This window comes from Lonchura striata, chromosome 1 (genome assembly GCF_050655825.1).
Source record: "Lonchura striata isolate lonStrDom1 chromosome 1, ASM5065582v1, whole genome shotgun sequence".
NCBI lineage: Eukaryota > Metazoa > Chordata > Aves > Passeriformes > Estrildidae > Lonchura > Lonchura striata.
In genome coordinates, this window is record NC_140703.1 from 73,747,252 (window position 1) to 73,770,883 (window position 23,632).

The 23,632-nt window shown below is 35.9% G+C and overlaps 1 protein-coding gene across 12 annotated transcripts in view; it reads left to right on the forward strand.

The window, feature by feature from the left end:
• The first annotated feature begins 680 nt into the window (after positions 1-680).
• Positions 681-23,632, forward strand: part of PSPC1 (paraspeckle component 1) — a 60,722-nt gene continuing 37,770 nt past the window's right edge. For all 12 annotated transcript variants that reach the window (XR_013339499.2, XR_013339500.2, XR_014955832.1 and 9 more), the window contains exons 1-6: positions 681-1,148; positions 2,757-3,058; positions 5,466-5,561; positions 6,559-6,755; positions 10,332-10,416; positions 11,744-11,852. Coding sequence is in view for 7 of the 12 variants with exons in the window: in XM_077781477.2 (XP_077637603.1) it covers positions 768-1,148; positions 2,757-3,058; positions 5,466-5,561; positions 6,559-6,755; positions 10,332-10,416; positions 11,744-11,852 (1,170 nt within the window). In the remaining 5 variants the exon portion in view is untranslated. The remainder of the gene's footprint in view (positions 1,149-2,756; positions 3,059-5,465; positions 5,562-6,558; positions 6,756-10,331; positions 10,417-11,743; positions 11,853-23,632) is intronic.

The following is a 23,632-nucleotide window of genomic DNA, read 5'->3' on the forward strand; positions in this document are numbered from 1 at the left end:
TCACTCTGCAACTGCCTGAAAGGAGGGTGTAGCTGGATAGGAGTTGGCCTCTTCTCCCAGGAAACAGGTCATAGGACAAGAGGACATAGCCTCGAGCTGCATCAGGGCAGGTTTAGGTTGGACATCAGGAAAAATCTCTTCACAGAAAGGGTAATTAGACATTGGAACGGGCTGCCCAGCGTGGTGGTGGAATTACTTTCCCTGGAGATGTTTAAGGAAAGACAGGACGTGGCACTCAGTGCTATGGTCTAGTTGACACGGCAGCGTTCAGACACAGGTTGGATTCGATGACCTCAAGAGGTGTTTTCCAACCTGATGGATTCTGCGGTTTTGTGACTCGCTTGGCTGTCCCCGCCGCCGCCTCAGTGTCTCTTGTGTCACGCCTGCCTCCCTCTCCCGCAGCGACCGGACTCCCCCTGGGCGGGATCCTGGGAGAGACCCCAGCGAGGGGCCCCTCTGCCTGGGCACGGGCTGAGGAGACCACTGCTCTAACACAGCGCGGCAGGGCAGCGGCACGTCTGTCTCTAGCGGGGAAAAGACGGGTCTCCGCGGGCCCGGGGCAGGCGGTGCGCCGGAGCTGAGGGGGAGCGGCGGCGGCGGCGCGGCCGTGAGGGGGAGCGGGGCCGGGGCGGGGCTTCCCGCGGGGACGGCACGACGCGCCGGGGTTTGGCGGCGGCGCCATTTTGAATTGGCTGAGGGTCGGAGGCGGCGGCTGCCGGGCAGGGTTCCGCGTCCCCCGAGGGAGAGCCCGCGAGGAAGGAGCGGATATGGCCGCGAATAGGAACTTGAAGCAAGTGCGGATCGAAAACAGCTCCCCAGCGGTGCCGCTCGGCATGGTGGGGGGCGGCGGCGGCGGCAACCTGAAAGGATTGCGCGGCCTAGAAGGGGAGAGTGAGGCGGCGGCGGCCATGGCTCTGGTGCCGAGCAAAGAAGGTGGCGGAGATGAGGAGCAGGAGGTTGGGTTCACCATCGATATCAAGAGCTTTCTCAAACCTGGCGAGAAGAGCTACACGCAGCGTTGCCGGCTATTCGTGGGGAATCTGCCTACTGATATCACCGAGGAGGATTTCAAGCGCCTTTTCGAGCGCTACGGGGAGCCCAGCGAGGTCTTCATCAATCGGGACCGCGGCTTCGGCTTCATCCGCCTGGTGAGGATCGGGCGGGCCCTGGGGCTGCCCCGTCACCCTGGGGCGTCTCGGAAAGCGGGAGGCTTCGGTGCCTTGCCCCCCGCCGCCTTCCCCTCCATTTCGGCGGGTGTAAAAAAAGGCACCATCTGCTTCTCCTCCTCCCTGCTAGCGCAGTCCCCCCGCCTCTTCCCTCTTTCCCCTCCCGTGTTCGCCTCTACACATCCGAGCCGGACCTCTGCATTCAGAGTAGTCCTCTCAGCCCCTGGCGTTTCGGTCCCCGTCTCGTCCCATGGCACTTAATACAGTTAATTTTAAAGAATGGGCAGGATTGTTTCGAAATACAGCTGCTCGCACATCGTGAACGCGGAACTAAATCACGGAATTTAAAAGGTTGCGGACCGCGGGTTGTTTAAATTGCTTGTGCCCAGATAAGACTAGATTTTTTAGGGGTAATACAGTATTTGATTAAACATGCTCGACTTAAGCATGGAAAAAACCGAATAATTCGAAAAGTTAATGATACTGTATTTAAATGGTATGCAAGATTAGTTTTCACGATTGCTCTGCTTAAAACACAGATTTTTATCATTCTGGGAATAGATTTAGAGTGCTTTCGGTATTTAGTAATGATTTTTCCATATATTTTACTGGGTAGGGTTTTTTCTCTTCGGTTGTCGTCTTAAAATACTTGTGGCATTCTGCCACGCATCTTTTACCCTGAGAATTCCCCGTCCTGAAATAGCAATTTTATGGAGGAAGTGAGATATACTTACATGTCGTTACTCATTTTTGTCTGTAATAGAAATTAGAGCTTTTATGTGAACTTCTCTTTTTTATTACGTTTAGGGAATAGCTATATATATATATATATATTTTAACAGCTTGCCTACCCAGTTGAACTGTGAAGAAATATATAAAGAATTTCCTTAAATGTCAGATATTGCAGTTATCAAACATGGTGAATATTTTTGAAGTGAGAAAAAAGGTTGATTTACACTGTCTCATGGATGTGGGTGCAGAAAGCCCATTAATGTGAGACGAATGAATAGATGAGCAAAGCAGGTAATTTCATAATTTCTTGATGAATGTTGAATTGGACATCCATTGAGAGCAAGTGCGATATTTTGACTTATTTAAAAGCAAAACAAAAACCCAACTCAAAATACCTTAGGGTATTGTTTGAATACTGTTTCCTGCTGCTGGGAGCTAGCCATGCAGAATATAAACATTTAAGCAGGTAAACGTGAGAAGCAACAACTTTCCAACTTTACTCAAAACCTTTATAGAGCAGCAGCATCATAATGAGAATTTGTTAAATTGCCTAATGTGCAACAAAAAATTTACTCCTGTGTAGGTTTTAGAATAAATAAACCATAGGGGGTAATTAATGCATATTTTTTTGTTTTCAATCAGAGGACAGGGACCTTGTTGGTTTGCTTCTTGGTTTTTTTTTGTTGTTGTTGGTTTGGTTTGGTTTTTTGACTGAGGGGGAAACAAGTTGAATGATCCTGGTGCCAGTATACTCAAGTGAAGGAAAATAACTTTGCTGCTTTTCGGGGCGGGCACACAAAAGTGATACTTAATGTCTTCGAAAATAAAAGATATAAAATATTTTATATTTTTATAAAGGAATCTAGGACCCTGGCTGAAATAGCAAAGGCAGAACTTGATGGTACTATTTTGAAGAGCAGACCACTTCGAATTCGATTTGCTACCCATGGAGCTGCCTTAACTGTAAAGAATCTGTCGCCTGTGGTTTCCAATGAGCTGCTGGAACAAGCATTCTCGCAATTCGGGCCCGTGGAAAGAGCGGTTGTTGTAGTTGATGATCGCGGCAGAGCTACAGGGAAAGGTTTTGTAGAGTTTGCAGCAAAACCTCCAGCACGGAAAGCTCTAGAAAGATGCAGTGATGGGGCATTCTTGCTTACAACGTAAGTTCACAGATTTTTGTTTGATTTTGTGAGTATATCTTCCCGATGTGAGCAAAAATTGCATTCATGGTATTCCCTAGTTCTTAGTTTGTTTTCAAATTCTGAAAGCCATGAGGTTAGAAAATTAAGTGTTTTGCATGAATACCACAAATACTCTTGATTTTTTTAAGAAAACCTTCTTTCTCTGCTTATTGTTTATAAGATTTCTTATTACCATATGAGAGTCTGAGAGCAAAATTCTGGATTTTTTTCTTGTTCATATGCAGTATAATAAGGCATTTTCTGTTGAGATTTTCATTGATTGCACTCTTCCTGATCCCAGTAACAAAGTGACAAAATAATATTCTTTGTTTCTTAACAAATCAGTGTGTCACATTGCAGATATTTCTGTAGACTAAAGAAAGTGTTCATATCCCAAAAATTATTTGTGGCTTGTAAGGCCAGGATTGTCTCACTGTTTTAAACTGAAGACTGAGATTCTGAAGAGGTTTATATGCTTGATGTTTCGAAAACAATGTATTTCAAGGACAAGCAAGCTTGCAAATAGCAAGCATCTCCTATTTCTGTACTTGCCAAAGAGAGTTGCTAATTGCTGTACTTGACACAGTCACAAGTGACATTTTAAAATGCTTTCTTAAAAAAGGTGTGAAATCATACATATTTATGATTTATTTTTATTTCTGTGATTCTCATTGGGAAAATAAGGCTGTAGTTTTGCAGTTCTTTTCCTGCCCTAGCTGTGCTATTCTTGAACTTCATGACACTTCCATGAGCCACTTGTGCTTGCTAAAACGAACAGAAAAGCCTTCATTTCCATGGGGGGCCATTGCAATCTGTTCAAGCTCAGGAAGGTGCTTGCTAATGTCAGGCCCAGCAGAGAATAAGGCGGGAGAAAATGCTGCCAGGAAGTTGGCAGGTGAGTAAGGGGTCTGGAACTCCAAATCCTGTGTGCTATTGAAGTGCCTGACTACATCTTTACTGTTTCTGGGAGGTGCCAGCAACTTGTTCTAATTCCCAGGGTTTTCTTGGCATTAGTAACGGAATGGAAGCCCGGTGAGCCAAACAAGGGAAGTAATGTAGTTCAGTGTTACATTAGTGCTGTTCTTGACATGAGAGATGTGGCAGGGAAAAAGAAGCTGGGATATGAGGGGAGGGTATTCTTGTTTTGCCAGCTAGATAGATCACTTGTATTGAAATGACCATGTAACCGTGGCCTGAGTGAATAAAAAGCACCTGAGCACTTACTTGCTTAGGTGACGTGTTCCCTAATGCATAGATAATTAGTATGAATCTGCTGCCATCTACTTTGATGTTCTGCTTCAGAGTCTTAAGTTTTTCTTTTTAACTGAAAACTCTTTGCCTAATCAGAACATTTTCCAGGTCTTGTGTAAATGTATCAAAACTAGACATTCAAAATTAGGGTTTTAGCATTGTTCTTTAAATCATAACTTGTTGGCACCACGGTTCAGTTGCATTTAAATAGCAGAACTGTCAGCAATTGAAATGCAGATGGCATCAGAAAAAACAGTTGCTGAGTTGTGGCCTTTGATTCTGGACTTCAGTGTGAACTTGGTGCACAGAGTAAAATATATTTGGGGGTCATTGGTTTGGTTGGTTTTTTTTTCTCATGAGAGACTGGGGCAGTAGGGGAAGGTCTACAAAGTGAAATAAAGGCATGGAACACAATAAAAGAGTGCTGGTATTTTGAAAATAATGCACAGAAAATACTCTGTGTTTTGTAAACTCTGCTCCCAAGACTGATGCAAAGAGCTTTTTATGCAATTTAGAGTTTTTACACTGCTCTCTTTGGCTCATACTTGCCTCTGGTTACTACATATCAAGGAAGCTGTTTTCAGCTTTTCAGTTAGGATTTTGATTTGTGACTATGTGGTTGTTCAAATAAAGGATTTTAAATAACTTAAACAGAAATGTTTTTCTAATTATTGCTGTAATATTAATACCAAATTATCAAGCTGTTTTCAGTTGTAGAGTAACTTGCAGAAGAACTAAGTTGTAGGAAGTCAGTAGAAATATGAATAGGTTGTGCTGCTCTGCTTTGGCTTTGTTGCTTTCCCAGCACAATCATGGCCTCTGTGGTGCCTCTAATAAAAACAGAAAGGTAGGTCCTTCCTATGTATTTTGTAATTATTGGTAGATGGTTTTGGTATTTTAAAATAGCAAGCAGAACTGTGTCAAGTAAGTTGTGATTTCTAGGCAGAATAGCTGGATTTGGTCATAAAAACAATTATTAAGGTAATTCTTAAGATTGGGATTCATTGGAATTCTGTGATTTAAGACAAGACACAGGAATTACATGTTAACTTTCTGGAGTGTTTCTTCAAAATGCTAAAGTAAGTTGCAACTGCTTCTTTAATGATTCAGTTATTAAATTGAAAATGTTTTCCAGAACACCTCGACCTGTTGTTGTAGAACCAATGGAGCAATTTGATGATGAAGATGGACTCCCTGAGAAACTAATGCAAAAAACACAACAGTACCACAAGTAAGTTGTGATTAGCCTTTTTTTATAAAACATTACTTATGTACTTAGTTAGCTTTGTAAATATACACTGATTTTTGAGTTTGTGTAGCAGGAAGTAGTGCTTTTTGTATGTTGTGCTGTTTTGTGCCAAAGGATTAAATAGGACCTTCCCAAATTTCCTAATCATGGTAAAATTCAGACTTGGCTTGTTAGTCTAGGAGTCTGTGCCTTTAGTGTAATAGAGAGATTCTTGGCCTACACTACAGTCAGTAGGAGCTTGTTGCCAGCCAACAATAGTAATTTATGGATTAGGGGTGTGGTCTAATCCTGTAGAGATTTTGAATACCCACAGATCTTTATGTTCTCTGAATAGCCCCTTAACTGTTTGCAGCCTCCCTGGTGTGTAAGTCTTTGCAGCTTCCACTGTGGAGGTAAAACTTTGTGCATGACATGAGAAAGTGAATCATGAGATAGAAGTCCCCTAATCTGAAAATACTAATTTTTAATATTGTAATTTGCCATCCATGTTGCTTGAATCTAAAATGTTTATTTTGATAAGACTGTAGAATACTACTTCTTAACAATTTGTCACTGTTAGGTACAATATTAGTGTTAGAATGGGAAATGTGGGCTCATTTAATGGTTACAGATTATGGCTAATATTCTGGGCTGTCTAGTAGGCATTGACACATACTTAAATAACTGGTTTAGTGAATTGGCTGCTTGATTTAGAAGGCTGAACACTGTTAATATAGTGTTGCAGATTAGTATTTTGTATTGATGTCAATACAAATTTTTATCTTAAAATTAAATTGAATATTTATTTGGGCAGTTTTTGGAAAATTTTATTTATCGTAATGTCTGAGTTAAGTTTTGTCTGGTTTAGTATGTAGTCATCTGACAGGTTGATAAAAAGCCATATCTACATTTCAAGTGATAGTGTGTATGTTCTCTGGCTGTTACAGCTGTTGATCTAAATATGTCCTTCTGTACATTTTTACTGCAAAATTTTTATTAGGGAAAGAGAACAGCCTCCACGCTTTGCTCAGCCTGGCACATTTGAGTTTGAGTATGCTTCACGGTGGAAAGCTCTTGATGAGATGGAAAAGCAGCAGCGTGAACAGGTTGATAGGAACATTAGAGAAGCCAAAGAGAAACTTGAGGCAGAAATGGAAGCAGCTAGACACGAGCATCAGCTAATGCTGATGAGGCAAGGTAAAACCAGATCATCTACCAGTATTGAATTGTTGTGTGACAGATTTTTTTTTTTTTTTTTTTTTTTTTTTTTTACTGTATAGCATATTGAGCTGTATACTTGGGCATTTTTCTGATCACCATTTAATTAAGTGCATTTAACTGAGAAAAAGGAAGGACGACTTCTCTGTGCACATATTTCTTGATGATTTGCGGAAATTAATTAAGAATATGGTAAAGAGGTGATTGTCTAAGTCTGTTTTCTTCACTTCCTAAATTTATCTTTAGTAAAAAGTTTACTTAGCCTGTTTTTCCTGAATAGGCACATGTACTCCCAGTGTGAAGCCATGCTGTTTTTGTAAGGTCTTGTACAGAGCACAAGGTCTTATGCAAAATATAATAACATAAAAGCATACCTATATAATAACATGAAAAGCATAAGATCTTATACAGAGTGTAATAGCATAGAAAACTGCTTTTAAATGCCAAATAGATGCTGCAGCACCTGAAATGACAACTGTTTCTTGGTTAATTTTCCAAGAAAAACAGTTGAAGCATTATGCTTCCTTGTAAGCACAGGTGTATATTAGAGGTGAGGAATGTGCATGTTAATATGATCCAAGAATGCTGCTGACAGCCCTCCCTCAGCAGTTAGACACAAATTGTAATTTTGTGTGTATGCGTGACTGAGATTTGTAAAGATGGTTCAGTGCTTAAGTTACAGGTTGACTAAATCTACTGTTGATACTGTTAATATTTAACAATGCTAGTTGTGTAGTTCCAGAACTCATGCTCTTTAATTTTGTTTGAATTTTTTCACGTGTTGCCTGTACTTGAGGGCAAAGTGAGAGATTACTTTCTCTTAAATTCATGTCTTAATTATGTGTTAAACTGAGACAAGATTACAGTGGCCTCTTCATTAAGATAGAAAACCACTTAATGGAAAACATCAAGTTTGATGTGTTTTTGGATAGTAGAGGTTTTTTTAAGGACAACATGAAGGAAAAGATATTCTGCTTTTTGAATATTTGTTTAATGTCAGCTTTATATGAAAAAAGAGAGAATTATTCCTGCCATTAGAGAGCCACTAAAACATGAAAGCATGTGGCACTACTATTCTAGTGAGAAAATATGTTTATTTTAGCATATGAGGCGGTCTTTTCCCCCTCACAGTTTGGTTAGCACAGTACCTCTTTAGTATCAAATAACTCAGAATTTTCTTAAGACTGATTTCTTCTTAGTTACTTGCCAACACTTGATTTTCAGAGCTCTAGAGATTAGTAAGTACTCCTTCTGTTTTAGTCTTCTCAATTCTTCAGCATGCATGAAAATAAGGTGGTATTTTCACTTGTACTTCTTTTCAAATTAGCTTCCTCTTGTTTTTCTGAACAGTGTGGGTCTAAGTTCATGACATGCCAAGAATATTGATTATATTAATTGTATCACAGGATTGTGTAGAAAGATGCAATGAAGTTTCTAAGGAACCAGAACCTAAAATTAATACTTTTGTATCCCTGGTGCATGAAGTCAAAGATGTATTGAAGTCATTATGAAATACGAAATAAAATGTAAAATGTCATGTTTTAGTTGTGTAGTAGTTAAAAAGAAGACAGGATGAAGGATGAGCTTACTGGTCCGTATACTCTAGCAAGTGAAGGCTGTGTTAAAACATGAGAGCTAGTAGGACTGGAACTCCAGAACATGTTGGTTTGAGTACTCAGTTTTTTGTGCTGGGATATTAATTCTGAAGGTAGATTTAATTCTTTTGGTATGTGCAATTTTTCACTTTGAAGTGTCATGTTTTGACAGACTGAATCAGAAGTAATCAGTAAAGCAGAATACATATTTCCATGTGTAAGTAAATTGCATGGTATTTCTGATGTATGTACTGGTGGTATGCATCAAACATTTGTAAATATTCTCTCATAATGATGGTTAAATATATTATGAAAATACTGGAAAACATGACTGAATTTAAACAGAAGCTTAATTTTGTATCAATTATATGGAAACCTGGCATTTATTTTTCATCTTTAGAACATGAAAAATCAACAGCTAAAACTGCTTTAAAGTCTTTGTGGAGTTGGTATTCTAGCTTGTATGATTAACTTCTGAGGTGAGGGAATACTGTTACCTTCTGCTGTCTGCAATGTAGGAGGTTGAAGGTAAAACAAAGCCCTTGCCCTTTTACAAGCACAAGAAAGTGCAGAGGCTAATAATAGTGCTTTCTATTTGTTTTCTTTAAAAAAAAAGTGCTTTAGTGCAGATTTTTTCTGTTCAGAGAAAGGGCCTGTCAATCAAGAATTACCATCATTACAGGTCTTTTAATATTAATGTCTCTTGTATAGAGTCTGAACCTCTATTTCTGTGTTTTCATCTGGCTTAGTAAGGCTTTCTGCCAAGATACGGCAGTTGTCAAATGATACTGAATCATAATTTGCTATATTGTATTTTTTAACATGCTATCAATTTCCAGAAAGGCAATAAACTATGCTATGGAGAAAAATTAGGAGAACAGTGAGAAAAGTAGAGAGCTACACCTTAAGAGCAAAGGACAGAAAATGATAGTGGTAGAGAGAAAGTAGGAAATCTTGGTCCTGTGTGCACAAGAAATAGGCAATGCTGTATAAATTTGGAAGAATAAAGAACTGAAAAGTAAACATTTTAGCCCACAGTGGATAGTGTTGTGTACAAGTTTGAGGAAACTGATTTGCATAACTAAAAAGATATTTTAATTAGTATAGTAGAGAAATGCATAGATAAAATGTGCAGAACTGTTGAACTAAAGCATAAAAGGCATGCAATGAATGGTATGGGAAAATGTTGCTTGTGGTTTCTATAAATAGTATCAAGTTGCCAATATCCCATGTATTTAAACAATAAAAAAACCTACTTTTTAACAAATATTATTCATTGAAGAAAGCATAAATTTCTAGGCAGAAATCAATAATGTGACTGGTCAGCAAAAGTAATTACTGTTAGTTATGCCCTGCTTTTTAAGGGCATTTTAAGTGCTTCATAGGAGGCTATGGCTGTACCTTTTTTGTGAGGTTAAAAGAATAGTCATTTGCAAGTTGCAGTAAGCAGAGTCATGACAGATCTTCATGGAGGTTCTGACTTCATGCACCTGAAGTTCATATGGCTTCTCTTTCACTGATGTGTGCCATGTAGAGGTCTGCAGCAGGTAATGGAGAGCATAAAAGTCCATGAATATTGTAGTGGTTTTCTTAGTAGTGTGACTTTAGCAGTGTACAGCATTGTAAGAAAATTGATGCCATGTCCTAGATGTAAAACCAGGATATGATTTAAGGGATTGAGAGTTTTTTTCCTTTGCTTTGAGAGCTTGAAACTACTGTTTCCATAACCTGCTTTGGAGGCGTTGCCCATTTTGTACCTTTCTATGTTTGTAAGCCACAAATCAGGTATTTTTTTCAAATACTAGACTTAGCTTTATGGAAAGAGATGAGTTAAATGCATTGAAAATTTGGTTTAAAAACTTGAATGTTAGAACTGTAATCTGATAGTAATAACAATTTTTGTGTTGCCACATGGTTGATTGGCAGCTTTTATATTTAAATACACTTTTAATCCTGCTAGATCTCATGCGTCGTCAGGAAGAATTGAGGCGCTTGGAAGAACTCCGAAACCAAGAACTTCAAAAACGCAAGCAGATACAATTGAGGTATTTTGTCTTCCACTGTGCAGAGGTGTGGCCACTGTAGGCCTGCATGAATTTAGATATGTTAGCTAAACTTGCTTCTCAAAAGCATAATGTGTGATATTTCTGATAATATAATGCAACATAAAAGATTGTTTTCAAGTGTTGCTTGATATTTTTACTTATTTCAGGTCTGCTAATTTAGTTGTAAATTTCTGAGATTTCTAAATAGTATAGAAATGTCTTAGCCTATTTTTTTGTTTCATATTTATTTTAACATGACTGAAGCATTGCTGTAATAGATAGGAACATGCGTCTAAATTTTATGGGCAGGCAATTTGCATGTAGAATGATAGCATCAAACATATTCTAGTATGTTGAAAACAATTTTTCTTTTAGGATTTTATGCAAGTACTTGTTTTAATGCCTCTTTTAAAGTTTAAGAAAATTTCTGAGATTTCTAAATAGTATAGAAATGTCTTAGCCTATTTTTTTATTTCATATTTATTTTAACATGACTGAAGCATTGCTGTAATAGATAGGAACATGCGTCTAAATTTTATGGGCAGGCAATTTGCATGTAGAATGATAGCATCAAACATATTCTAGTATGTTGAAAACAATTTTTCTTTTAGGATTTTATGCAAGTACTTGTTTTAATGCCTCTTTTAAAGTTTAAGAAAATTTCTGAGATTTCTAAATAGTATAGAAATGTCTTAGCCTATTTTTTTGTTTCATATTTATTTTAACATGACTGAAGCATTGCTGTAATAGATAGGAACATGCGTCTAAATTTTATGGGCAGGCAATTTGCATGTAGAATGATAGCATCAAACATATTCTAGTATGTTGAAAACAATTTTTCTTTTAGGATTTGATTTATGCAAGTACTTGTTTTAATGCCTCTTTTAAAGTTTAAGAAAATAGACGTGGTCTCATCATATTGATTTATACTTTTTGTTAAATATCACAATAAATGTCAGAAAGATAAAAGGAAAGTACAAACACATCTCATAATTAAAAATCGTGTCTTTTGGCACTGTTGAAATGTTTTAATCCATAGTGGCTTCTTAAAAAACTGGAATATTTTAAACTGTTTATTGATATATAGCTGGAAGAGTACATATAGAATTGGATTGGTTTTGAAATTACTTGTACTCCAGTGAAAGAAAAACAAATCAAAACTTCAAAAGTACTCAAACTCATCAAGTTGAATAGACTAGTGCCTTGCACTATGTAAAAAGTAAATCATGGACAATTTTGTTTATATGCTTGATCTTACCTCTGAGGTTGAGTGCAAGCCTGAACAGATCAATAGACTAAGCTGAGATAATTTTGAAAAATATCCTAGACATGAAGAAGAACACAGACGTCGTGAAGAAGAGATGCTACGTCAGAGGGAACAGGAGGAATTACGACGACAGCAGGAGGGAGGATTTAAACCTAATTTCATGGACAATGTAAGTACAATTCTATGGTGAAAATCCAAATTGCAAAATAATCTTTTATTACATTATTTTTATACTAGTTATTGAACTGGCATCTTCGTGTTGGCTGTTTTCACTTCAGTATTTTCATTGTTCCCCTGAGTGAATTGCTACATACTCAGTAGTGTAGTTACTCTTTCATATGATGACATCACTCTTATTTTTCCTACAAGCTGGTGATGTAACACTTCTGTTCAGTGGAGGTGTTCAGATACTAATTTTTTTTACTTGGGAATTGAAATGTTTCTGTAAAATAGTTTTTGTAAGTGGGAGATGGTAGGAATCACCCATCCTGATGTGCCCTACCCTGCCTGAAGGTTTAAATTTTAAACCAGTTCATGCTGCTAAGATTGTTTGAATTACTGGTTTTGATTTATGCTTAATTTATTAAGAAAGTTTTTAGAAACAAAAAGGGCAATATTAATTTCATATGGAGCCTAAAATCACTCTCCCTTTTGACCCTGCATAAAGGTAGATGAGGAGAACATCCAAATCATTACTAAAGGAGATTGAAAGATTATAAAGGTGAGGGGAAATTTGTCCTCGCTATAATCTGTACGTTATTTATATTAGTAATTTAGGTATGCCTCTGAAGACTCATCCTGCAGGACTAACAAAATGGTGCTATCAGAGGAGTCATAATCTAAATTATTTTGGTCAAAGTGTATGACTTTTTTCTACTGACCAGATCAGTTCAGTGAATGCAGACTATGTTGCAAATGCTATAGTTTCTCTTGAGTACAATACCTTTTACTAGTGCAGCTACTCCTAGTGAGGAAATAATGAATAAGCAATTCAAACAATTCTTTCACATTATTAACACAACTGTAGTGTGCAGGAGGGGATTTTGCTCCCCTTCACAGGTGCAACTTCACACATCAATCAGAAATTAACTGCTACAGCTATTCCCGTGAAAGGAGAACCTGGTTTACATTCTATACCATGAAATTTTTTATAGGGTTGCAAAGAATTTATTATGTATGTTCTGAGACATCCTGAGAGATGTTAGAAAATAAATGATTTTCTGTTCTCAGAAAGACATTTTTCCCCTCATCTGCCCTTAATGTTTTTAGTAAAGATGGGGAGGAAGCAAAATAGTTCCTTTGATTTTTATTAAGAGGTGTAATTTGGTTTTGCTCACTTTGTTTTGAGGGATTTGCATCCAAAAGCAGATGGTAATTTATTTTGATATGTTCTCACTCTAAAAGAAAACTGCTTTCATCACATCTTTTCTTCAGGGAAATGAAGACCAAGAATTCAGAATTCATACTGTCCTTTAGTGTGTTCCAAATATTACTAAACATAATTGGAGAAATAGCATGTAACAGTCGTCTCATGTAATTTAGAAATAGCACTTACTGATGACTCTGTAGTGCCAAATGTGAAATTTCATTCACTTAATGTAGCATCTTTGGGGTTGCCTGACTTCCTGACCCTGTAAGCTTGCTTGTCAAATCCTCCTGGCTCTTCTGTGAGACCCGTGCTTCTTGCTGCAGAGGGCTGCAGTAATAGCAAGCTGGGGAGCCAACCCAAAGCTGTGGGATGGCAGTAGCTCCCTCAGATTCCATTGCTGTTGTGGCCTGTATTCTGCAGCTTGGAGTGGGGAAAACTAGATGATGTTGGCCACCACAGCCTTTACTGGTTTATTCTTAAATCTGTCTTGATATAAGAATATTTAGTTTCTGTGCTTCAATTGCTTGCCACAGATTGTCCATCCTTGTTGCTTATCTACATTTTTAAATTCCAAGCCCTGTATGAAGAGGAATTGTTAAAGTTGTGCTGGACTTTGCAAAAATGTAGGATGAGAAAGGAAGAAGAGTGGTTCAAATGGAAAGCATTTCAATCACTATTTTTATGACTTTTATACATCAAATTCTTTGGAGGTGAAAGGTGGAAAACTGCTTTGGAAGAGTGTAGCTTTTCCACTCTCATGCATTACTGAAATTGTGTTCATCTGGACCTAATTAATACACTGCAAGAATATATAGATGTAGTTTTGCAGTAACGACCCTACCAGAAATGTTTTAACTTGTATTTAAAGGACTATACAGTACAGGTATTTTTTTTTAAACATCATATGAAATTGAAGTGTCATATACAATGATACATGAAAATATGTAGTCTCAGGACTAGTCTTTAATATTCTGGTTATGTCTTGACTTAGGCTTTACTTCTAATGCTCTTTAAACTTTAAAAGAGGAAAAATGGAAACAAAATGGCAAGTGATGTGTTTACTTTCTTTAGCAACAGTTTCTAATCAGGGCAGCTGTGTGGCTGAGCATGCCTATCATTTTATAAATGCTTGTTTTAATATGTTTTTAGATAACTGTAATTATATAGTGTGAATGGGAATTGAAAAAGCCTTTGCATTTTGCAGTAGAATAAAACTAAGGCTCTTCTGGAGATTGCAAAATGACACATAAAATCTGATTTCAACTTAGAATTTCTTAAACAACTAATAAATTTTTATTTGTTCTTACTAGTACTCGTTTACTGTGAACAGATTGCATCTTGCACTTACTTCTACTCTCAGATTACCACTGTACATATATTGAGAAAGTGATTCTCTATTTTCAGAGCTTGAAAGTTGACTTTTGGTGAGAATTGCATTTTTTGATGCTGTTGGATACTTTTTTACCGTATCAAGTCTTGATAAACTCTTCTGGCATTACACTTAAAACATATTGAAATCTTCTGCCAAAAATGTATTTAGAAGGACAGTAATAATTGTTTCTAATCATTGTTTTTGTTTCTTAAAAGCTTTGAAAAGTAAGCTTCCTTCACTTATACCCTATCTCTTTTTACTGGTCAGTATAAAACAGGAAGATAAATGGTAAGTGCAATGGCAACCACAGTTGGACCCTCTCATGTAAGGCTGCAGTATTAGGCTTTCCCATTGGAAATTTCTATCTGTATCTTTTTCCTAACTCATTAAACTTGGATTTTTAAAAAGTACAACTACTTTTGAAAGACATCTTGTAATCAACTTTAATGCAGCTAACAGTTACTTGATTTTGATAGATGATAACAATATTTTCTGTGAGAGGATTTCTTTTCCTGAAGCTTTATTGCTGGTGATGATGAACGTTAGAAATTCGATTGCATTGATTGTTAATCTAATGAGCAGCCTGATGATGCTTAAACAATTTATTAATATAGTTGTGTGATGTCTACTAGATACATTATGAATAAACACTTTCATATTGTTTAAGGTTTTGCCCTTCCTTTCTAAAAGTCAGTTAGTTGAAATGTGCTGTTACAGTTCAATAATATATATGCATTCTGATTTCACAGTAGCTTAATTGGGAAACTAATTTTCCAGTAGTATTTTGCTAATTTTTATTTTGCACACATTCTTCTGGCTGAAAGAGAAACTTGATGATGGTGATTTATTTTGCAACAGCAGAAATATTTTTTAAATAGAAAATACTTCTGAGTGCCAGTAATACATTAATTACTCAGACATGTAGTGGTTATTATCCAGTTATGGATGGCTTGCTTTGTTTTACATTGTTGAATCTCAATCACAGGCATTCTACAAAATAATTCCTGTTCCAAGACCTGCTTTTATTTGTGTCAGCAACTTAGTGTCTTGGATTTAGTGTATTAAAATAGTTTCTACGTGTCTAAAGCAGAGACCAAAAATATGTAAGAGTTGTAGCCCTGGTTTTGTGTGGATGGATTTACATCTGCAGTAACACTGTGAAATGGTGTTGGGTGGGTATTGTATTTAGTGAAACAATAGATGCAATACCAGCCTTAAACTTAACCTCTATTCTTACTGGTAGTTTGAAGAGGGAATTGAGATTTTTTGACATCCTTGCCCACTTCCCTCCAATGAAAACCCCTTTTTGAATGTGTAAGGGGCTGTTTCCTGGGAGTTAATCAGTTTCAATTTCTGAATGCTTGCTATTTTTTTCATGTAAGACTTAGTACATTTAATACTTTTCTTCTGAATCTCATAGTCTGTTCAGGAATTATTTCTAGATGTTGTTTTGTTTTCCTTTAGTTTTCCTTGCAGAAGCATTGCTCTCAAGTATGTTGAGTAATTATCAGCATAAAATGTCAGCTACTAAAGCAGTGCAGATACTTCAAGAGCAGGGATTGTAGTGGACTTGGATCAAAAACTGTAAGACAGATGAGAGCAAGAAGGTAAAAAAGCACATTGCAGAACAGCAGTGATGTTTATAGCTTCAGGAATGCCATCACAACATAGTTTTTGTTCTAAGAGTTTGGTCCTTTGGAGCAGTTTATAAATGTTTTCTCACTGTTTGGAGCCCTATTGAGGCATGTTTTATCCCTCACTTCTAAGTTCACTTGCAAGTTAAGCATTAGGCATATTTTAAACAAGACTGTCAGATTTCCTTGAACTTCAGTTATTCAGGACTAGATTTTTGCACTTCTTGCCTGTTTAAGTTAATAGAACTGTATTTTGATCCTATCTTCTCATAGCATTGTGCTCAAAAGCTCCAGTAATTTAAGCAGTTAGAATTCTCACTGAATGGTAAATTGTTTCTTACCTAACTCAAAACTAAACTAAGACAGATTCCCAATAATAAATTAATGAAACATTTCTAAGAATCTTTTAAAATTTGATAAGTTTTCTAACAATTAATGTTGGTTATCTTATCCTGACAACCTCATATACTTGATGAAGCTAACAGTGGTGAAGTTGTTTGAGTTCATAAGAAAAAAGTCTCAGTTTCTTGCTGCTTTATAAAAGCTCTTCTGTAGAGCATGATTGGGCGTGACAAATTGGAATGCAGTCCAGGTATACGTAGTTCATATGTGACACCTTAAAGGCTTTTTAAGGTAAAACTGACTTGGAAAAAGACAAATCATAAATGCACCAACCTGACAAAATACTCCTGCTTTTCTTGGCAGTGGTTTTACTTCAGTGATCAAGTTTCTTCCTATGCATAAATCAACATAGGATAGACCTTAGAGCAAGCATTCTATAAATAAGCAGTTTGTGTTTTTGTGTGCAGTCCTAGTTCTGGCCATAGCACTAAATTATGTTTGTTTTTTCATGAGTGATACACATCAGTAGACAGATTTTTAAGTCATGCATTTCTTCTGTTCCTTGGTGTTTCAGATGCTTTGGGCAAAAAGAATATTTCCTTAACAAGCCTTAAATTATTCAATTTATATTATTTTCAGCAACTAAATAAATTCTTTTCAGCTTTTAATTACATTGTCAGGTAGAAACTATTTAACTGTCATATCTGCTTTTAATATGAAAAGACATTGCATGAAAATTAATGCAGATCTTCAGTTTATCTTTTTGTAACGTATTATGTGCTTATATACATAAATGAAGGTGTTTGTGGAATAAGTTTTTAGTTGTATTTCATTACTATTTTAGGATGGTTCATAATTGATTTTCTAGGTCATGTTTTTATGTATGTCAAGGATGCTACTTAATGTTTCAGTAACAGAAAGTAATTGTTACAATCATATATTTCATTTATAACTATATTTCTGTATGTGTGAACTGTGAGTATTTAAGCAATGTGATATTTTTGTATTATATTTAGGAGACTAATCCTTTGCTCTGTTGCAGTCATCTTCTAACATTTGCACAAAGTGCTTTGGAAAATACTAATGTACTTTACGTGAACTCACAAGTAGAACAAGTGACTATTTACAAGTAATTTTTATACTTCAGTGTGCTGTCAAATGTGCAGTAATCTCCAATATGAATTTAGGTGTTGTACTGCTTTTAAACTTCCCAAATTTGTTCTTTTCTACGGTAATTGATAGAGAATTTTCTGTCCATATTCCTTAGATTATCTGGTTTTGTTTATAACCTTACTTTCTCTCAGTAATGATGATCAAGAAGCTAAAATAACACTTTCCAGATGCTGCTTACGTAATGGTAAAATGACATTAGTTGTTTGTCTCAGTGTTTCATGAGGCCTCAGCTGCAGCAGATGCCATTTTTATTTAATTATTGATAGAAAGACCTCAAATGCATCTGTGCTTGTTTATAGAATACTCCATTTGCGTACTTAACTTTTGCTGTTTTATGGATAAAAATGAAAAAATCTAATTTAGAGCAGATTTTATACGTCTATTCTGTATTTTACTATTATTTCTGAAAATTGTTGCTGCTCACAATTTAAATGAAATCTTCTTATTCAACTTAAATTACTCAGAGTTCTTCAGTTTTTCATAATCTGACAAGCAAGACTACTTAGAAATTATATAAGTTAAAACAATTCTTTATTGGTGTGTTTGATAAATGCTGTATGTATTTGAAGAAGCTAAAATTAATGTTTGCCTTAATAATTTTCATTTTTTCTTCCTCAGCTACTGGAGTTAAGTTTGACTTGAAGTTTGTACACATATTTACCCAGACTAAGAAGAAACTAATTTTCAGTTTCAGTTGTCTGCTTGGTACCTATTTTGGACTCACTCACTCTCTAAATCCTGAGATCTTGCTTGGTGGCACTGAGACTTGCAACCAAAATAAGTTCCTCTGCATAGAACAGTTTGTCTTTGTTCAAGGGATCTGTGTTTAAGGAAAGAATAAAACCCCCAAGAAGCAATAAGTGAGATTTCTCTAGAAATAGTATTTTTTCATGTGAGGAAGCCTGTTAATTGGTCTGTTGCATATTGTGAAGGAAGCCTTTTTAGTGTCCTGTTTCTGTCTCTCAAGCCAGTGCTTTCCAAGTAGTTTTTCTTCTTAAATGTGACCTTTTGATTAGCCTCTAGCATTTGCCTTCAGTAGCTCTTACAGAGCAGAAAATGGTAATAGTGATAATGCAGTAAACTGATAGAAATAGAAATAAACGTAAATTAACATAGTGCTGTTGCCTGTCTATTGATACCAAGATGTTATTTTTTAAATTAAAATATTTATTATTTTTCTTGTGAATATTCCACAAACCTCCTTGTCAAAGTAGTTTTTTCTTATTACTGGAGGTTGTGCTTGTTTTCAATTATTAAATCTTCCATGAGGAAAACAGGCTTTAAATCTGTTACTTCTGTCTTCCATCAAGTACACTTTAATTGAGCAAAGATTGGGTATTACTTTCCAAATTAATTAGCACTTTTAATAAAGCATATATTTTGGTAAGAAGATGAGTTTTGGTAGAGCTGTTTTGTAACTCTTCAGATGTGGAGTTCAGTAGAAACTTAAACCTAAAGAGGCAGGTATATCTGTGGTTTGCTATTCAAAGATGTTTCTGCCTTAACATAATCTTAAAATCATAGCGTGGTTTGGTTTGGAAGGTGTCATTAAAGGTCATCTAGTTCATTGCCTCCTGCAATGAGCAGGGGCATCTTAAGCTACTTTAACTTGTTCAGAGCTCCATCCAGTCCTTAATGTTTCCAGGGATGGGGTATCCACCACCTGCCTGGGCAACTTGCTCCGGTATTTCTTTGGCATCATTGTAAAACTTCCTTCCTTCACCTAATTGGAATACCGACTATTAGTTTAAAACTATCACCCTGTGTCCTGGCACAGGCCCTGCTGAAACATTTGTCACTGTTATGATTTCCTGCAGTGGCTAATGGAAGAGTGTTTGTATTAGTTTTGTTCTGTACATGACATGAAGCTCTTACTACAGGTCCCAAACACAGTTTGGGTTATCTGCTTGTGACAGGATAGCTAGTAGTTTTCTCTTCTAAGAAAAAGACAATATAATGTTGAAATTAGATTCTTCAAGCTTTATCTTCCTACATACTTCTGGGTTTTATAATACTTTTGAAATGTTATTTCCTTAGAGTCTTCCTGTTTGTTTCCCCCACCATTTCTGAATTATTAAACATTTGTTTTAACTATAGGGGAGCTTCTGAGTTTAGATATGGACCAGCTATTCATGTTTATCCCTATTGATTGGGTGGTCCCCATTGAGTGTCATAATTCTGACCTTTGGGTCTATTGTATGTAAATAAAATAGTAGTTTTTGTTGGATGGTTTTGATGAAACCAGACAGTGTAGCTTAAGACTGTATGGACTTGGATTAGGGTATTTAGATAGAAAGCTATGTTTCTCAATCTGTTTGGATTTATTCAGATGACCAGTTTTTTACATTTTTGATGGAAATACTTGAATTTTCTGATAGAATGTATTTTCATCAGTCAGTACTTTGTTCAAATGACAAGCGTCTTCCTCATTCAAGTCTGCCTCATGTTGCTCCAGTTCTACAGGAAATGGCCTACAAGTTGTGTAAAATAACTGTGGAGCTTGGCTTCCTTTAGAAAGTTTCACTGATGTTTCTCTGTTTATATTTTCTTATGTTTTAGTGTGCTGTATGTGTGGACGGGCCATAAGTTAATTGGAGAAATCTTAAACATTGAACTATTCTGGTTGTAAGCAATATCCATAATATCTATAAAAGACACTCTATGGGTGCTAAAAGTTTTTCCTACAGGACCACTTTGTAGGATTGACAGACTTTGGATTTCAGCTTCCTTTTAACAAATACTTGCATATTCTATTTACTTTGCAAATCAAATTAATTATGAGTTAACAACTACAGTTGGACTGGCTTTTATGTTATAATTTATTTGGCATATATAATATCTACTTGGTGAGGAAAAATTTATAATAGAGAAGTCTGGCAAGGGGTCATATTTAGTGCACTGTGGCTATAACTAGTGGTGCTTTTAAGGTGATTTTGCAGTCTTATAGTTGACACTTCTAAGAAGTAGATTTTCACTTAAACATAAAGGGTATTCTTGGCTGATTAATTTATCTTCTAAGTAAACATTGATGACTTTCACTACATCTTATCATTGAATCTTGCCTTTGGGGAAAACTCTTTTTTACTCCATCCAGTGTTCACTCTTAAATATTTGTATAGATTTCGGGTTTGTACAGGGAAAACATAACAATTTGGGAAATCTAAAATGCAGCATCGTTCTAGAACACCTGATTTTCAGTTAAGTATTTTAGTGTGTTTCTGCATGAGGGTAGAGTTAGTTCAGTTTTTGTTACCAGTTAAGCAGCCCTCCAAGTCCACCCCACCATGGTAAATAGTGGAGTACATCTTAAATAATTTCTTCAGCTCATATAAAACCAGAATAATTCTAAGATGAAATGCTCTAATGTGCCTCCAAAGATGTGAATATATTGTGAATGTAGTGTAATTGTTACATGTCTCAGTTGTGAACTTGGTGATGTGCTGTGTATTTCTTCTAAAAAGTACTTCAGTGGGTAAGTAAACAGTAAAGTGCCTTTGAAAAAATATTTTTATTATGTTCAGCTGTTGATTTGTATTTAATTCATATTTTTAATTTTTCAACTGTTACTGAAAAAAAGGAAGCTAACAGAAATGGGAGAATTTTTTTTATATTTTGGTTCCATGAATCTAAGGTGGCTCCTAAATACAGCAGATCCAGATTAATTGGCAGAATTGAAAAAGTTGCTATTAAAGGAATTGATATAATGGGATCTCATTTTTCAAAGGATTTCCAAATCTCTTGGAAGGTGGTTATCTTTTCTAAGGACCTTTGTCATGTGAAAATTATTTCTGAATTTTAGCTAAAAATATTTGAGAAGCAGAGCTTTACCTCTCTCGTAAGTCTTAGTTGTTAAATCAAGGGGAAGATTTGCCAGAATACCTCTTCACTTGTTTTCTCTCGAATCATCAAAAACAAAGGCATTTGGAAAAGTATCCTCCTTTGCAGTTCATATACAGTGAACAGATGATGTAATGATGATTGGAGGCATGGAATTAAAATATTTTGATTTTGTTCCTAGCTGCTGTATATATATGCAGGTTGTTTAGAGCCTGATTTTGCTTTCTGTGTACCTTTTTTTTGGATGATGAATAACTTTTATCTCAGGTTATGAGAAAATGAAATAAATTTTTGTCAGTTTTATAGATATTTTATGTACAATGTTTTACGGTATTTTAACAAATGAAAATAAGAGAGGTGGGAGAAAAGCTCACAAATTATATTAATGCAGTGGCTTAAATGCAATATTAAAATTCAGTGAAGGAGCAAGTAACTACAATACAAAATAATGAAGCAGAATATACATAAATTGCAATATGGAACCAAGTTCTATAATCAACACAATAGGTTCCATGGTATATCTTAGCTTCTTTTAGACTATTTTCTTTCTTGTTAATAAGTTAGACTGTAATTTGAATTTTGAGCTGTAATACATTCTGAAAGTATGAGTTCTTGTGTAAAACAAAGCTGTTACTTTGGTGTGTATTAAATAGTATTGTCTTTAACCTTCAGAATTAACCTTGTCTTTAATCTTTAGGACTATTAAATGTTGCTGGTTAGTGATATATCCCCTAAAGGTCTTGCTATTGAGAGTCATGTTAGTGCAATTAAACTACTTTCGTTTCCAAACTGTCAGTTTAAACCTGACTTCAACATCATGTGAGGATTGATGTATTGAAAAGGAGCTAACTTTAGTTCAGATTGGGTTTTGCATCCAGCTGTAAGATGGCGAATGAAAAAACCCAACCATTCTGGGAGGCTCAGAGTGGCTTAACAGTTTACTGTAAAAGTATTTTTAAATAATAACCTCAATTTACATTGCTAAATACATTTGAGGAGTTTTAATTGGGTGTTCTTTGTCTCTGGGCTTTAGCTGTCAAGGACTATCCTTGGCAACCGATGCAGAAGGAAAATGAGATCCCACAGGAGTTGAAGACTTTTTGTTCTCAGAACTAAAAGAAGAGAACAAAGATGTAGGGCATAAAGGTTTTTCACAAATATATCCCTATACTTTTGCTGTTAGTTTTGAAAGAAATTCCCCTCTTCAAATAACATTGATACTTCCTTTGCAATCTTACTGAAATGACAGGAATACTTAAGAAATATGCTGGAATGGTAATAATTTTTTTTCTGTAATTGTAGTTTTTGCTACCATTAGGAGCATTTTCCCAGTTTGTAGCATTTACTGGAATATGTCTGTCTGATTGTATTTCATGCAATTTGTATTCCTGATTTTACCTATGTGATACTTTTTTAATGTTGAGGGTTTTTAATGTTGCAACTTAATAGCCTTCTTAGTATGTTTTTTCAAAGACTGAGTCCTGGTGACAGCTATTAAACCTAAATAAATTTCTTTTCATTAGGATTGCTACTTAAAAACAGGATTCTATAATTTACTGCATGCTATATGTTTTATAGCTATGTTTACTATAGTTGTTACCTAGTTTAATGCATTTGTGTAGATTTGTGTGAAGTAAGAGAGTTTATATTTTTTTAGACTCTTGAGTGAGCACTATCACTCAGTTCCTAGAGTTTTGAGTAGTTTAGGCTGGAAGACATTTTTGGAATCATCTAGTATGATGCCCAGCTCGGAGTAGGGATCAGCTCTGACTTCGGTGCTCAAGAGGACATACAAATCTTGGATTTTGAAAGATCAGTATTTTTCATGTAAAATTTCTGCTGTTGTATATTAACTGTGTGGGGATATTGTAACTTTTGGATCTTACATAGAGATCTTAATTGAGGAACAAACCAAAGAGGGAGGGGTGACAAGACGGGTGGATGGAAGAGAAACCTTTTATTATTTTAACTTCTTACTGCCACTTAACTTCCAGTGCACTTGTCATTGGAGTGAAAGAGTAGACTATTCTGAGGAAAAAAAAAACCAAATAATGCATAATCATAAAAGCGTCCCCCAGATTCTAGTTCTAACTAACTGCTAGTTCTGCTAACTAGCAGCTTTAATAACTTGTATGATTTATGTCATTAAAATATAGATGTCTTTCAGTAAGTTACAATTTAAGTAAGGTTTAAGGGCCTTATGCTTCATTAAGAGGTCTTTG